We start from the raw sequence: 15,611 nt of genomic DNA on the forward strand, positions 1-15,611 counted from the left end.
TTTATGCAGCATTTTATTGAACTCCTTTTGGAAATACGGGTCTGCAACATTGACCTGATCCCTTCTGTTCACTGCACTCATTATATACTCATTATAAACTGTCAAGATTCAAAATTAAACTCTCTAAATCTCAAAGTGCTAATATGTGAACAATAAAATATTAATTCATTTATCCCTTCTGTTTTGTGTCTTTTTATCGTGTCTAAGAATCTTGAGAGCCTGAGATACCACTTTGTATCATAGAAAATTGTATGATGGTGTGTTTCATTTCCAGATATTCACAGGAAAATTAAAAAGCTTTTCTATAATGTATTTCACATAATAGTATGTTCTGAAGCTTTTCATAGGAATGCCATCAGATAAAATTGGTCAATGGACATTGGGAAAGTAACCAAGGGTTTGGTCAAAGAGGCAGCTTAGCAGCAGATGAATGTCTGTATTCAACAACACTATGATTCTTAAACTAAGCCAAATCTAATCTTACTTTTTGAACCAGGTTTGGAAGGTTTATCTTCAGAAGTATTTATTAGATCTTTGGAGCAAACATCAACAGCCAGAGACAAAGGTAAATACACATTTGTCACCTCAGATGTATGAACCTTTTTTACAAAGAAGAATAGTATAATGTTTGTTATTGCTTGGAAATGGTGTGTTTTTCCTCACTGAGAAACTGGTATGTTTGTGTGTCTAAACCTCCCAGAACCAGGTTTAATATCACCAGCATAAGTCATGGAATTTGTTAATTTAGTGTCAGCAGTACACTGCAATTAACGACAATATAGAGAAAAATAAATGTCAATTACAGTAAGTATATATGTATATTAAATAGTTAAATTACAAACTGAGCAAAACAGAAATAATATTAAAAAAACATGAGTTAGTATTCATGAGTTCAGTGTCAATTTAGGAATTGGGTGGCAGAGGGGAAGAAGATGTTCTTGAATTGCTGAGTGTGTGCCTTTGGGCTTCTGTAGCTCCTTTCCGACAGTAGCAATGAGAAGAGGGCCTGTCCTGGGTGATGGGGGTCCTTATTAATGGACACCCTCTTTCTGAGGCACTGCTCCTTGAAGGTGTCTTGGATACTCTGGAGGGTAGTTCCCAAAATGGAGCTGACTAATTGTACAACTTTCTGTAGCTTCTTTTGGTCCTGTGCAATAGCCCCCACTCACCCACTCCTATATCAGACAGTGATGCAGCCTGTCAGAATGCTCTCCATGTACATCTGTAGAAGTTTTTGAGTTTAACACAACACAACAATTATTTAAATTCCTGCATTACCAAGAGTGACAGGGTGCTGAGATGAGAGGGGGAGTGGTGTTGGTGGAAGCACAGGAGTGGGCAGGAATTGCAGAACACTTTGTAGTCCCAAATCCAAACAAGAGAAACAAAGTCGTGCCGTGAGGGGAGGGGAAAGTCCATCTGGTGGTGACATTGCACTATAAATCTAGTAGGATGATTAACCAGAGCTATCACCCCAGTTGTCTAGTGTGACTACTAGCAAAATCATTCACATGTTAAGCTTAGCAACTGATTCCTTCACTACAGTATTGAGGTACTCTGCTCTCTCTGGACTTTCTCAACAAAGATGGAACAGATACAAGGCCATTTCCCTCACTCATCATCTCTCTGTTCCAACCTTTATTCAGGGCTTTGCAGCACTTGGGGAAGTGGAGCATTCAGGACCTTTGATAACTCATTTTACTATTTTAAGTCAACCTGCAACTACATTCTGAGTCGCCATTGCAAGGGTGGCACGGAAGATTTTAACATCCAAATCCGCCGAGGGCCTGCTGGTAACTTGGATCATGTATTCATCCAGATAGAAGGTGTCAGTGTTCTTATAGTGAATGCAACAATCGCCGTACAAGATGTATCGTAAGTTTTGTTGGCATCTGTTTTTAAATGACTGTGTTTTGCTGTTCTCTAACTCATTTACCAACTAGCCATTACCTATTTCAACCCACTTGCTTAAGTGGTTATATTAAATTTGTTTTCTGGGGGAAAAGGATCATAAAGTTATAAAACAGAACCAGCATCTCCGTCCACCAGCTTTCGTCAGAGCTATTGAATTAATGGCACTCCCCTGCTCTTCCTACATAGATCTACTAGCTCTTGCTTCAATTGGTTTCGAATGCTCTTAACCATTCCGCTTTCATCATTTTTCACTATATTCCTGTTCACAGCCTATGATGTGAGAAACATTTTCTCATGCCGTCTCATCTTCTGCCACTCACTTCCTTCATGGAAACAGTTTCTCCTTGCTTATTCTATCAAAATCATTTGTAGTTTTCAAAACCTCTTAATATTCCCTGCTCTGTTGTACATTATTCTCTTCATAAAATCAAGGGCTCCACATATTTAAAAGCCTTTCACCAATGCTTGCAGCAGACTGGTGTGCATATACTCTACCCCAGTGTATCTGTCTTTTCACTCCCTTTAAAATTTTACCTTTTAGCTTCTATTGCCTTTTTCATTGTTTCCACTAAAATGTACCACACCACACTTCAATGCATTAAATTTCATCTGTTATATATCTGCCTATTTCTCCAGTTCTTGAGTTCAAATCAAACAAGCCACTTTACCACCAATTCTTTGGGAACATCACCATACTATTCATTAGTCTAAACTGCAACTTCAACAATATCCCTTAACCAATCCTGTATTCATGTCTCAATGCCCTGGTAAATCAATTTGTCCTCTTTTTTGTTCTTCTGTTTACTTTAAAATTTAGTCTATGGTGATACAGCATGGAATAGGCCTTCCAGCCCTTCATCTCATGACTCTCAGCAACACCTAATTTAACCCTAGCCTAATCACGGGACAATTTACAATGTCTAACCTACCAACCAATATATCTTTGGACTGTGGGAGGAAACTGGAGCACCTGAGGAAACCCACATGATCAAGGGGAGAATGTACAAACTCCTTCCAGACATCGATGGGAAATGAACACAGGTCGCTGGCGCTAGAAAGTGTTGTGCTAACCACTACACTATTGTGCCATCCCGGATTTCCTCTGACTTGTCTATTCTCAATTTTTATTATTGTTTATCTTAATTACATAATTTATCCATTTTGACAAACATAATGGATAAGATGCAAGCTTAATATGAATCAAATATTATATAGAAATATCTTTTATAAAAATCACTTAAGTGCCTTTAGACAAGTGATCAGTGTATCACTAATTGCAAACAAAAGAAGGTCTGCAGATGCTGGAAATCCAAGCAACGCACAGAAAATGCTGGAGGAACTCAGCAGGCCAGGTTGCATCTATGGAAAAAAGTACAGTTGACGTTTTGGGCTGAAACCTTTTGGCAGGACTAATTTCCCATTTAATTTGATGAAGCCCCTAACAAAATTAGTTATACTTCATGATATAATATTTATTCAAACAGCACCTGCTCAAATAAAAATTTAAGCCTCAGCAGAATTCTTGTATCTTATCCGTTCTGTTCATCTGGTTTGTTGATGTTCTTCAGAGAAAGAAATCTGCTGCTCTTAACTGGCCAGAATTACACTTGATGTCATGGCAATGCTGAAGTGTTGAGTTGTGCTGATGTGCTCTGGTTTTTAGGCAATCTGAAGACATCTTTAATCATCCAAGTTTGAGATGTGTATCGTCCTGTTTTATCTTAAAGTAACAATTTCATTCAACATTACTTTTTTCCCCTAGAGTAAGCCTGCCATATAACAATAAAGTAATTAGCATCCATAAACATGGAGTTAACACCAGACTTTCAAACAGGAAGCATACTATTTCAGTAAACTGGAATGGCGATGATGCATTATGGGTAAGGTGCTTTAGTTAATATTTTCTTTCCTATTTTTAGTTGTTTTTAATGTTTATTTATCCAGTGACAAATATTGGGATCTTCAATTGAAGAACAATTGCTTTCTTTTGATCAAAAAGACAGATTATTACATGGCAACACACACAAAATGCTGGAGGAACTCAGCAGGTCAGGTAGCAAACAGCCGGCAGTTTGGGCCAAGATCCTTCATCAGGATTGGAAATGAAAGGGGAAGGAGTCAGTTTATTATTACATTCTAAATACAAAATATGTTTATAGTCTGGATTGATTCTGGTTAACAGGTTTTGAATGAAGTTACAGATAATTTGGCTGCATTTCTTAGTCAGATCTCTTAGGTGCATCCAAGTGTGTGCTGGTTCAACCTTTGAGAAGGCTGCTCTATTTTAGAGACCAAAGTGCTAAATACAGTAGATATTGTCTAAATCTGTCCTGTTGATTAATATAACTGAGTTTTGGTGTTTATTGTTTGTGACTTCCATCCAGACTCATTGACTATTTCCAGTTGAGTAGTGTGATAAACAGTTTTACTGCTCGAAGAAGGGAGTACATTATAATGCCTGGGAAGTTTCAGACACAGAACACGTGAAGGCTAATTCATCTTGAAATGGGGAAACTTTTATGTCTCAGCTTAGAATGTCTTTGTACATCTATTAAAATGCTTTTGTTTCTGACCTGGGAAGTAAAACATAGTTCTATTTTGATCATTACCATCAAGTATTCCCAGATCAAACTAAAATGGAAATCAGAGCTCTTACTGTCTGGATTGAAGTTCAGAAATCATTCAATTTGCCGTATTTTCCACTCCTTTATCAATCAACCTATTTATATCTGATTGATTAAGATTGTCAACCTGATAGAAATAAGGACTTCAGAGATGGAAATACAATTTGCAAATGTCAAACCATGCTGCTTCAAACATCTGTCTAACAATATGAATTTACTTTCATTTCTAGATAAATGTTGATGAGAAATATCAAGAACAATTGTGTGGTCTTTGTGGGAAGTTTGACAAAAATGGCAGCTCTGTTTATGGTAAAACCTATTAAAAATGATCACCTTTTTCGCTAAAGTGCTTTTAGTGATATAATTCTCCAAATTGTAATCTAACAATCTCAATATAATTGCTGACTATTTTGGTTGGTATGTTTTAAAAACATGACTTCATTTTTTTTGAAAATCTAGATTTGACATTTTTGGACAACAATAAATTGGATGTTCTGGGCCATGTATGTTACAGCACCATGCCTTCAGAGTCAACATGTAATGAAAGCTCTGTAAGTTTATAACAAGTAACGATTTAAACAACAGACATTATGGTCAGTTGTACATGTGTCACTATTACCAACACTAGCATGTACCTGTCATTTCTCTCCTTGCCTACTGACCTCTGAACAGTTGGAAAATACTTCGACACCTGGCAGTTACATTCTCTGGTTAAACCATTTGTCTGATCTGTTTTAAAAAAAAAGATAATTTAGAAATGAGTATTCCAAAACTATTAAAATTAATCAAACAATTAAGTATTTTTGCATTTACTTCAACATTAAAATTTATTTTTTAAAAATTAAGTGTTACTTCATGTTTAGTGTCACTTGCAGATCTTGCAGATCACCTTCTCCATTGAGATGAATTGAGTAATGGTTGCCATTCTGGGTCTAGTTTGGTACAGAGTTAGCAGCAGGCCCTGTTATTTGGCATTTGAAGCAATCATGAGATGCTCACTTTGGGGAAACCACCTCCTTTGAGTGACCAACACATTTAGAACTTACACCAGAACTTGGCACCACCTATTTGTAGAAATGCCCAATGTTTTGTGCTGGGCTATCACCATTTTTGCACAAGTTTTGCACCATTGCTGCTAGAAGCAAGATAGATAGGAAAATAAACAACTGCCTGCTTGTGTAATGCTAATGTCCGGCTGATTATCAAGTGATGATATGAACTTTACTTTCGGAAGATCTCCCCTCTATCACACTTGGAGTTCTCTGCTACCTCTGTCTTGGGGCCAACAACTGGAGCAGAATATATTGTTCTTGCATTCTGACTTAGTTGTGCTAGATATTCACAATATGACCTTGCAGTTATGTTCGAATTCTTAGTTTGAACATTGCGCAAGGAAAGTGCTGTGGGGAAATATTTAAACACGTTGAGATCTAATGACCAGGATTTCCAGGGTGAGCAGTTCCATCGTATATAGCAGAATTGTGCTCAGCCATGCTGCTCTCATGCCTGCCCAAGTTTACATCATCACTTGGTAGCATGACCTCATTTCATGAGTATGTTGGGGCAGGGGAGAGGGGTACTGGAACTTGGGTCTTGTCTTGTCTGCATTAGTGCAGGCTGCCCTCATTTGCAGAGTTTCACAGCTCCCTCTTCACTCTGACATTTGGCACTCTGCCAAGTGTGATCATGGCTGTAGAAGCTCAAAACCTTACTATCCACATTAACACCCCAAGTCAGAAGAAATTACTGTACTCTCACCTCGACACAACACCTCATCTTACCAGCATCACTTGCACCCAGTAAGTGTTTTGATCTAATTCCCCCCACAGATGATTGACCAGACAATGCTCTGAAAATGAATTCTCTCCTTCACATTATTAGATATTAAGAACAGGTGGACACTTAGCTTGCTGGAATCTGCCATGAAACCTTGGTAACTCCAAAACATAGAAACAATTGCAAGAAAAAGACGGGAGCTCAGGAGAACAGGTCTTGGCTTGTTCTTTACATCAGTGAGATGCGCATGTATGAGGTGGTGGCATGATAACATATGCCATGCATGTACTTTTACAGATAACCCATGATAAATTATTTAAACAGAGAATGTTTAATCATGCAGCATTTCTCAAATATTGCTGAAATATTAAATACGCAACACTTGAAAAATCAATTGGATTTTGTTTTATTAACATTATTTCTTTCATTCTTATTTTTCATCCTTAGGAATGTCTGCCAATTAGATCAGTCTTCACATCTTGTGTTGAGAACTACTCACAAGATTACCTCAAGATGTGTCAGGCAGATGTCTGCAGCTGTGAAAAAACAAACTGCCAATGTGATTCTTTTGAAGAAGTAGTACGACAATGTAATAAAGGAAAAGGCGCAAAGTGGAGGACTTGGAGGAATGAGACAAAGTGTTGTAAGTATTTTTCAACCAGCAGTTTTGACTGGGTGTGGTGATATTTTATAACTCAATGGCATTTTATATGATAGAAGAGATAAAAATAGCAACTTTCCCTTTTCAGCACTGCCCACATGTCCGAGAAATCAGATTTATCAGGAGTGTGGTTCTGCCTGCATTCCAACTTGTACTGATCCAGATCCTCAATGGCAATGCGATCAGTGTGTGAGTACATGTGTCTGTCCAGAAGGTGAGATAATTATATTATTTTTCTGATATTATATTGCCTGTTTATTTTACCCTTTTTTTTATTTTGGAAGAGTCTAAGAAATCTAAACTTGCTTAGATTGGAGGGAGGTCAACAGCTCAAAAAATAGGGAAGGGAATTGATGGCGTGAAACCAAATGTTTTCAGTTCAAAGTAGGAATCTAAAATCCAAAGGAACAATTAATGAAAGAGAAGTTAGTGCCAATGTAAGTCGAAGTATGGAAAACCTTCAGATACACAGCAACATGTATGTTGATATAATATCAGATGATTTCTCAACTAGTGTCTTCAAGTTTACTGGAACAGTACATCATTGCCAGGGCCTACTTGGACAGAAAATAAGGAGGCACATTGGTTCTATTGCTAGAGTTTTATTTAGAGGTGCGAGGTTGTTGATCTGGAATTGAGAGTTCAAATCTCCTCATTAAGAAGGGAAAATTATATTCATAATAAAAATCTTGGATGTTGGTATTTGTGATTGTGTCCATAAGACAGACAGATTACTGTAAGACTTGCTGGTTTACAAATGTCCTTTTGGGAAGGAAATGTGTTGACCTTATCTGATATGGACAGAGTATGACCATAGACCCTCATGGAGTGGCCTCATTGTGGCAAAAGAGGAGGCCATGAACTGGCATGGTGGAACAAGAATGGAGAGAAGATCTAAAATGGTTGGCCTCTGGGAAATTCTGCTTTTGGTGGGTGGAGTGGAGGTGCCCAACAGAGCAATCTGCCAATTTATGTCAGGTCTCATTAATGTAGAGGAGGCCACATCAGGAGCACCAGATACAATAGATAACCGATTCACAGGTGAAGTATTGCCTACTGGACGGACTGTTTGGTGTGTTGAATTGAGAAGAGGGAGGAGGTGAATGGCAGGTAAAGCATTTCTGTCACTTGCATGGATATATACCAGGAGGGAGACTACTGGGGAGGAATGAATGCACAGGGAATCATGGAGGGAGTGATTCCTGGTGAAATCGGAGTTCAGGGAGGGGGCTACTGGAGGTAAAGATGGGTTTGGAGGTAGGATCCCACTGAAGATAACCGAGGTTGCAGAGAATGACGTGTTGGATGTGGAGATTCATAGGATGGTAGGTGTGGACAAGAGGAACTCTATCCTTGTTAAGGCGGTGGAAAGATAGGGTGAGTGTGGATGTCTGGGAAATGGAGCAGTGTGAGTGAGGGCAGGATCAACGAAAGAGGAAGGGAAACTCCATTCTTTGAAGAAGGGGGTCATCTCTGATGTCCTATAATGGAAAGCCTTATCCTGAGAACAGATGCAGCTGAGATCAAGCTGTGATGCCATTTTCAGGGAGTTGTGGACTTGCACTGCATGGTATCAATTTACATTCGCCCCCTAAATACTCTGGCATTTACTTTTTGTGTCATACTAGAACTTGACTTCCCAAAGTGCGTTACGTCATACTTGCCTGGTGATTCAGGCTGTAAATATTACTTACATACACAATAAGCACATTGTTTTCAATTACTCTGCTGATAAAATTTCATTGTCAATTTTACTGGACGTTCAACCAATCTTGCCAACTGGTTGAACATCCAAGTTTTATGGGGGCCTTTCATTGATTCTATTATGATTATTAACCTATGGATTTATTGAGTATGCCCACAAGAAAATCAATCTCGGAGATGTATGTGGTGACATATGTTTTTTGATAATACATTTACTGTGAACTTTGAACTTTAAAGATTGGCACTAATTTTTGCACTAATTTGTCTGACTTTGTTTATTTTCAATAGATAGCACTTACAAGAACAATATTTCATTTTCAAAATTACCTATGTTAAAATAAAGCCAGAATAGATCTATAATAAATTCTGTCACTTTAAATGAAACCTATGTACTTTATCTTAGTGTAAAATAGTGCTCATAAATATTTCTATTTTAAGGCCATCTTCTTGATAACATAAGGGGTACTAACAGATGTATCGTCAAAGGTGAGTGTCCTTGTGAGTATGGTGGACGGCTTTATCAATCAGGAGACATCAAGAATACAACTTGCCAGTCATGGTATGATTTAATGATTATAGAAGATTTTTGTACAGCTGTAATTTCTGTTATTTTTCTCACAACATTCATTATTTTTATTGTTGATCTATCGTCTCTTTGCAGCATTTGCAAAAGTGGAAGCTGGTCATGCTCTTCTCGTAGTTGTCCTGGCACATGTGCAATTGAAGAAGCAACTTATTTTACAACATTTGACAACAGATACTATAGTATAACTGGAGATTGTTCATACTATGCTGTGGTTGTATGTGAGATTGTATTAATCTTAACTATCTTGAAATAAGTTTATTATCTTATAATGCTAAACATAATCATATCTCTTCTAGAATTCTCAATTTTAAAATTCTAGTTCATTAACTTTGTTCCCCACCTGAAACAGACCGACAGTTGGACCATCACGGTTGAGATTCGCCAGTGTCAAGCAGCTTTTAAACAGACTTGTTTACAGCGTGTGACGCTAGCTACAAATCAAGTGAGAATTTGTCAAACGTGTTTGTTTTGTTTGCATTTTATTTCAGTCCACTTGTATAACGATACACATGCATAATTCTCTTATAGATGTCTTACGTGTTCAGTAATGATGGCAAGGTATATTCTAATGGGCAAGCACTTGGAATTCCAGTGAAAACAGGTAAAGATGACCACCTTTTCTTCTATAAAGGTGCCCAAAATGTTTCATTTAAAAAGTTGAGCTGAAGCATTGATTTTTCTCTTTAAACAGGTGAAATAATAATATTTCAGCAGTCTTCTATGTACATTCAAGTTGCAACAGCATTTGGACTGAAGATGCAAGTGCAGATAGCACCTCTTATGCAGCTTTATATCTCACTGCCCGTGAATGCAAAAGGATCCACAAGAGGTATGGCTAAAATGCAGTAAATTGGACATGGGCACATCTGAGATCTGGGGAGTTTCCATTAGTGGTTATCGTTAAGGCTTTTCTTTTCTCTCTGAATGAGATTTGTATATGGCATCCAGAGACATTCTGCTCCTGCTTTCTTTCCTCACTACTAAACTTACAAGTCTATAACAGTACACAACAAACTTTCAAATCCTCTATGCTATTTGCATTGGCTGGTCAAACACAGTTATGTATCTCTGGCTGCAAATTATAACCCCTGTACAAGCTGCAAGACTCTGTTATTGGCATCTTATTGAAAATCCTCCTTTCATATTCTGCTTCTGGACTATTAAAGCTTATCTGCAGCTTCCATCTTCTTGCCTCAGCTCCTTCATAAAAGAAGAGTAACATTAGTTTTATTTGCCATGTGTACATCAAAACCTACGGTGAAATACAAGAAGGTCAAATCGGTGAGGAACGTGCTCGGCAAACCACCAGCATCACCACCCTTCCAACACCAGAACAACATGCACAGAGCTCACTACTGCAGGCGTGCGCCTTTGGAATCTGACAGGAAACTGGAGCACCTGGAGAACACCCACTCTGTCACAGGGAGAGTGTACAAACTCCTTACAGACAGTGGAGGGATCTTATAAATGGGACTGTACACGAGTGTGCCTCCTTGTCTCCTGCCTCTATAATCATGATAACAAAACCATTTCCACTAAGTTTCATTCACAAGAGAAAGTACTTATTCCTCAATAACTTGCAACAGATGACTACCAACCTTCAATTTATAATTAACTATTTACTTACAAATGGGTATTAACACATTGAATACTTTGTGTGGCGTGTGGCCAAGTGGCTAAGGCATTGGTCTAGTAATCTGAAGGTCGCTAGTGCGAGCCTCAGCTAAGGCAGTGTGTTCTGTCCTTGACCAAGACACTTAACCACACATTGCTCTGTGATGACACCAGTGCCAAGCTGTATGGGTCCTTATGTCCTTCCCTTGAGGGGAGTTTCCCAGCATAGGCAACTGCCGGTCTCCCATACAACCCTGCCCAGGCCTGCGCCCTGGAAACTTTCCAAGGCGAAAATCCATGGTCTCTCCTCTTTCTGCTGCCATTAGGAAGCAGGTACTGCAGCCTCAGGACTCACCACCAGGTTCAGGAACAGTTTTAAACTGCTCAACCATCAGGCCTTTGATACAGAGCGGATAACTTCACTTGTCCCATCACTGAACTGTTCTCACAACAAATGGACTCGCTTTCAAAGATTCTTTATCTCATGTTCTCAGTAGTTATTGTTATTATTATTTCCTTTCGTATTTGCAGTTTGCTTTTTTTGCACACTGGTTGTCCGACCTGTTGGTACAGACTTTCATTAATTCTATTATCGTTATTGGATTTGTTGAGTATGTCCCTCCAAAAGGTTAATCTCTGGGTTATATGTGGTGACATATATGTACAATACTTTGACAATTAATTTGCTTTGAACTTTGAGAGCCTGAGTTATAAGGGAGGTTGGGCAGGCTAGGACTTTATTGCTTGGAGCATAGGAGACTGAGCGGTGATCTTGTAGAGGTGTATAAAATCACGAGGTGCATATAGTGTATGCACAGTGCCTTCTTCCCAGGGAAAGGAACTCAAAAGTGAGAGGCCATAGTTTTACATTGGGAGGGGAAAGATTTAAAAGAGACCCAAAGGGCATTTTCTTCATACAGAGGGTGATGCAATGAGCTGCAAGAGAAAGTAGTTGAGGCAGTTACAATAATGACATTTGAAGGGCGTTTGGGTACGTATGTGTATAGTGAAGGGCTAGAGGGATATGAATCAAAGGTAGGACTAGCTTAGGTGGCCACCTTGTTCAGTGTGAATGTGTTGGACCTAAAGACCTGTTTCCACGCTGTATTATTCTATGATTCTGTTGTGACATGAACAAAGTCACCGGAGAGATGCAGCTGGCAGATATAAAGTAGTCTTTTTATTTGATACACACACTCACAAGTAAGCTGACAGCCTTTTGGAGTCACGCACATGCGCGCGAGAGAGAGGGACTACAGCACAATTTTAAATGTTAAGGAACCAAGGTAACAGGGCAATTTTGATAATTGCAATTCCCTCATAATGCTTCTTTTGAGTTCCATGTAACAGTTTCAAATGCCTGGACCTTCCCACCAACATACCCAAAGCAAGTGTTAATTACTGTCATATTCATGAAGTGGGATGTTGGTTGGATTCATGGATATACAGTTGGCCCTCCTTATCCACGGATTCTGTATGCGTGGATTCAACCAACCGTGGATCGGGAAAACCTGGAAATTCTCTCTCCAGCACTCGTTGCTTAAGCATGTCCAGACTACTTTTTCCTGTCATTATTCCTTAAACTATACAGTATAACAACTATTTTCATAGCATTTTCATTGTATTAGGTATTATAAGTAATCTAGAAATGTCTTAAAAGTACAGGTAGTCCCCAGGTTATGAATGAGTTCCATTCCTGAGTCCATCTTTAAGTTGGATTTGAAATCGGAACAGGTACATCCAGTATTATTTAGCGTCAGTTAGTCAAATGTTTTTCTTAGTATATAGTACATATCTTACCTTTCTATGCATATAAAACATTTAAGAAACATACGTATTTCAATAATTAAACCACTGTGTTGCTTAGTGATAATTGTGGCTTTCATCGGGGCAGGGCCTTTCACTTTCTCCATTAAAATTGTTCCCATCGTTGACTGACTGTAGCCTACTGCTTTTCCAATGACTGATGGCGTTTCGCCTCTTTCTGATCACGTTATTACTTCCACCTTGCTTTCAATCGTGATTATTTTCGTGAACAGAAACACTGCGGATTCAGAGCTACGCCGCCAGGTCCTAATGTCCACCGCACGGACCCATGTTAAATCAAGTCTGGGGTTCCGCTGGGTCCTAAAGACCACCACACTGATACATGTTAAATAAGGGACTTGGGCATCTGTGAATTTCGGTATCTGCAGGGGGGTCCTGGAACCAATCCCCCACGGATAAGGAGGGCCAACTCTATAGTCGGTTGAGTGCCTGTTTCCTAGTCTGTCTGGTTAGCATTTTACTTCTCTGTACTGCATTTTAAATTCAATCTACAATCCATATTCAGATCTGAAGTCAATGTTCCCTATATGTCTTAACTCCAAAGTATGCTCTAACAACAGAATGATCACAGTATGAACACATCAATGTATTCAGAAAAAAACAGCACATAGATTGACCCAAGATATTGGATGATTTTTGAATCAGGTCAAAAATCGAATATTGAGTGTACAAGCTGTGTTATCTTCTCACCTGTATGGTCCTTTTCCTTCAGGTTTATGTGGCACTTTCAATGGTGAAGCAGAAGATGACTTTCTATCTGAACAAGGCATTGTGGAGAGCACACCTATTACATTTGCTAATTCCTGGAAGACAGAAGATCGTTGCCTTGAACCAACAATACCATCCCCCTGTGTCAGCTCAGAAAATGGTAAAATCTCATAGTAATGTTTCTTCTAAATACCCATTTTAGATTGTGGCATGCTTTTATTTTCTAAGTTATTAAAATAAATCATAAGACATCCAAGGCAAAAATCTGTACACTTTGTTCTTAAGTATGTCCTTTTATCTTTGACTTTGGAGAAACAACATGTAACCTAATAATATAAAGGTCTTCCTGCCTGCTTGGGCTGTCTAATTTTAACTAATGCAATATATAATTTAATGCACAGAGTGGAAAACTACCTGAACTTTTTCATTCATGGTACAGTATGTAAATTATTCAGATTAGACGTGTACGGAGAGCTGTCTAAACCTGAGGCCAATGCACATTGCTGGATCAATGTAAGGTTGCCATAGTTGGTGGTAGCGAGAATGCATGAATTCAAGAATATAATTTGCTGCATTTATGGAATTATTTATTTGCAGTGTTTCACAGGAATGATAATAATAGGAATAATAGAATAATACTTCACAAGAACACAGCAAAGCAGAGACAATCTCTGTTAAATTGAGACAGATTTGGAAAAATATCAATCTCAATTAAAGTACACCTTAACATCCTTCAGTGATCTGCAGTGCCAAATGGACTATATTGACTATACCATTTTTTTCAAAACAGATAATTGGAGGCAGGCCATGCATGTTGAGAGTAGGAATATTATTGGAGATGAGCAGGGAATTGGGTGAATTGGATGTCAGGGGCATTGGAAGTGATAGTAATTAGTGGGGATATCACTTCTAAGTGTTCATGTGCATCCAGAGGGAACTCATTGTCCTCTTGAAAAGGAAATCTATATTTGATGGATAGGAAATAAGTAATACAGAATTGATTTTTCCTTCATGGGCTCAATCACAAGTGGCTCTAAAAAGTTATCATGTAAGCATTCTAAAAATTCCTTCTTTTGGGACCCAGCACCAACCTGATTTTCCCAATCTACCTGTATATTGAAATCCCCACATGATTGCCATAACATTGTCCTTTTTACACGACTTTTCTATCTCCCATTGTAATTTGTAGCTCACATCCTGGCAACTGCTTGGAGGTCTTCAGGGTTTTTTATTACTCATGCAGTTTTTTAACTCTACCCATGAGGCTTCTACATCTTCCCATCCTTTGTCACCTCTGTCTAAAGATCTAATTTCATTTTGTACCAGTAGAGCCACCTTACCTTGTCTGCCTACTGCCTGTCCTTTCAATACAATGAATATTCTTGGATGTTACACTCCCAACTATGATCTTTCAGCCACAACATCATATCTGCCAGTCTCTAACTGCACTACAAGATCATTAACCTTATTATGTATATTGTGCACATATAAGTCCTATATTCATAACCCTTTTCAATTTTTCACCATGTTACAGGAAGTTAAATTCTTATCATTTTCTAAACTACATACTGCATCTACTTATATACCAACTCCCCCGTCCTCTGCCCTGTCACTCTGGTTCTCAGTTGCCTGCCAAATTAGTTTAAACATCTCAAATAGCTCTAGCAAACCTGTCCACAAGGATATTAATCTCCCTCGAGTTCAGGTTCGAGTTCCCATGCCTTTTGTGCAGGTCATACTTTCCCCAGAAGAGATGCCAATGGTCCAGAAATCTGAAACACTGCCCCTGTACCAAGTCCTCAGCTACGCAATCATCTGCCAAATCATCTTATTCTTGCCTTCACTGGCGTGTGCCACAAGCAACAATCTATTGGTTACTACCCTTGAGGTCTTGCTTTTCAGCTTTCAACTAGCAGCACCCTATATTCTCTCTTCAGGACCTTATCCCATTTCCTGCCCATGACATTGGTACCAATATTTACCATGACTTCTAGCTTCTCTCCCTCCCCCTGTGAAATGTCAAGGACATCTCAGACCCTGGCACCTGGGAGACAACATACCATCCGGTATCTCTTTCACATCCACAGAATCTCCTATATGCTTCTCCAACTATGAATCCCCTGTCATCACCTCTGCACGCCTCTTCTCTTCCCCTTCCCTTCTAAACCACAGAGCCAGACTCAGCGTCACAGACATG

At 38.8% G+C, this 15,611-nt stretch overlaps 1 protein-coding gene across 1 annotated transcript in view; it reads left to right on the forward strand.

Moving 5' to 3' along the window:
- Positions 1-15,611, forward strand: part of LOC132404317 (mucin-2-like) — a 218,692-nt gene that overhangs the window by 89,354 nt on the left and 113,727 nt on the right. The window contains exons 3-15 of the mRNA XM_059988489.1: positions 497-565; positions 1,647-1,875; positions 3,677-3,794; positions 4,769-4,847; positions 4,998-5,089; positions 6,762-6,957; positions 7,064-7,189; positions 9,118-9,238; positions 9,341-9,479; positions 9,615-9,707; positions 9,794-9,866; positions 9,957-10,094; positions 13,419-13,574. Coding sequence (XP_059844472.1) covers positions 497-565; positions 1,647-1,875; positions 3,677-3,794; positions 4,769-4,847; positions 4,998-5,089; positions 6,762-6,957; positions 7,064-7,189; positions 9,118-9,238; positions 9,341-9,479; positions 9,615-9,707; positions 9,794-9,866; positions 9,957-10,094; positions 13,419-13,574 — 1,629 coding nt within the window. The remainder of the gene's footprint in view (positions 1-496; positions 566-1,646; positions 1,876-3,676; positions 3,795-4,768; positions 4,848-4,997; positions 5,090-6,761; positions 6,958-7,063; positions 7,190-9,117; positions 9,239-9,340; positions 9,480-9,614; positions 9,708-9,793; positions 9,867-9,956; positions 10,095-13,418; positions 13,575-15,611) is intronic.

The sequence above is a fragment of the Hypanus sabinus genome, chromosome 13, assembly GCF_030144855.1.
Source record: "Hypanus sabinus isolate sHypSab1 chromosome 13, sHypSab1.hap1, whole genome shotgun sequence".
NCBI lineage: Eukaryota > Metazoa > Chordata > Chondrichthyes > Myliobatiformes > Dasyatidae > Hypanus > Hypanus sabinus.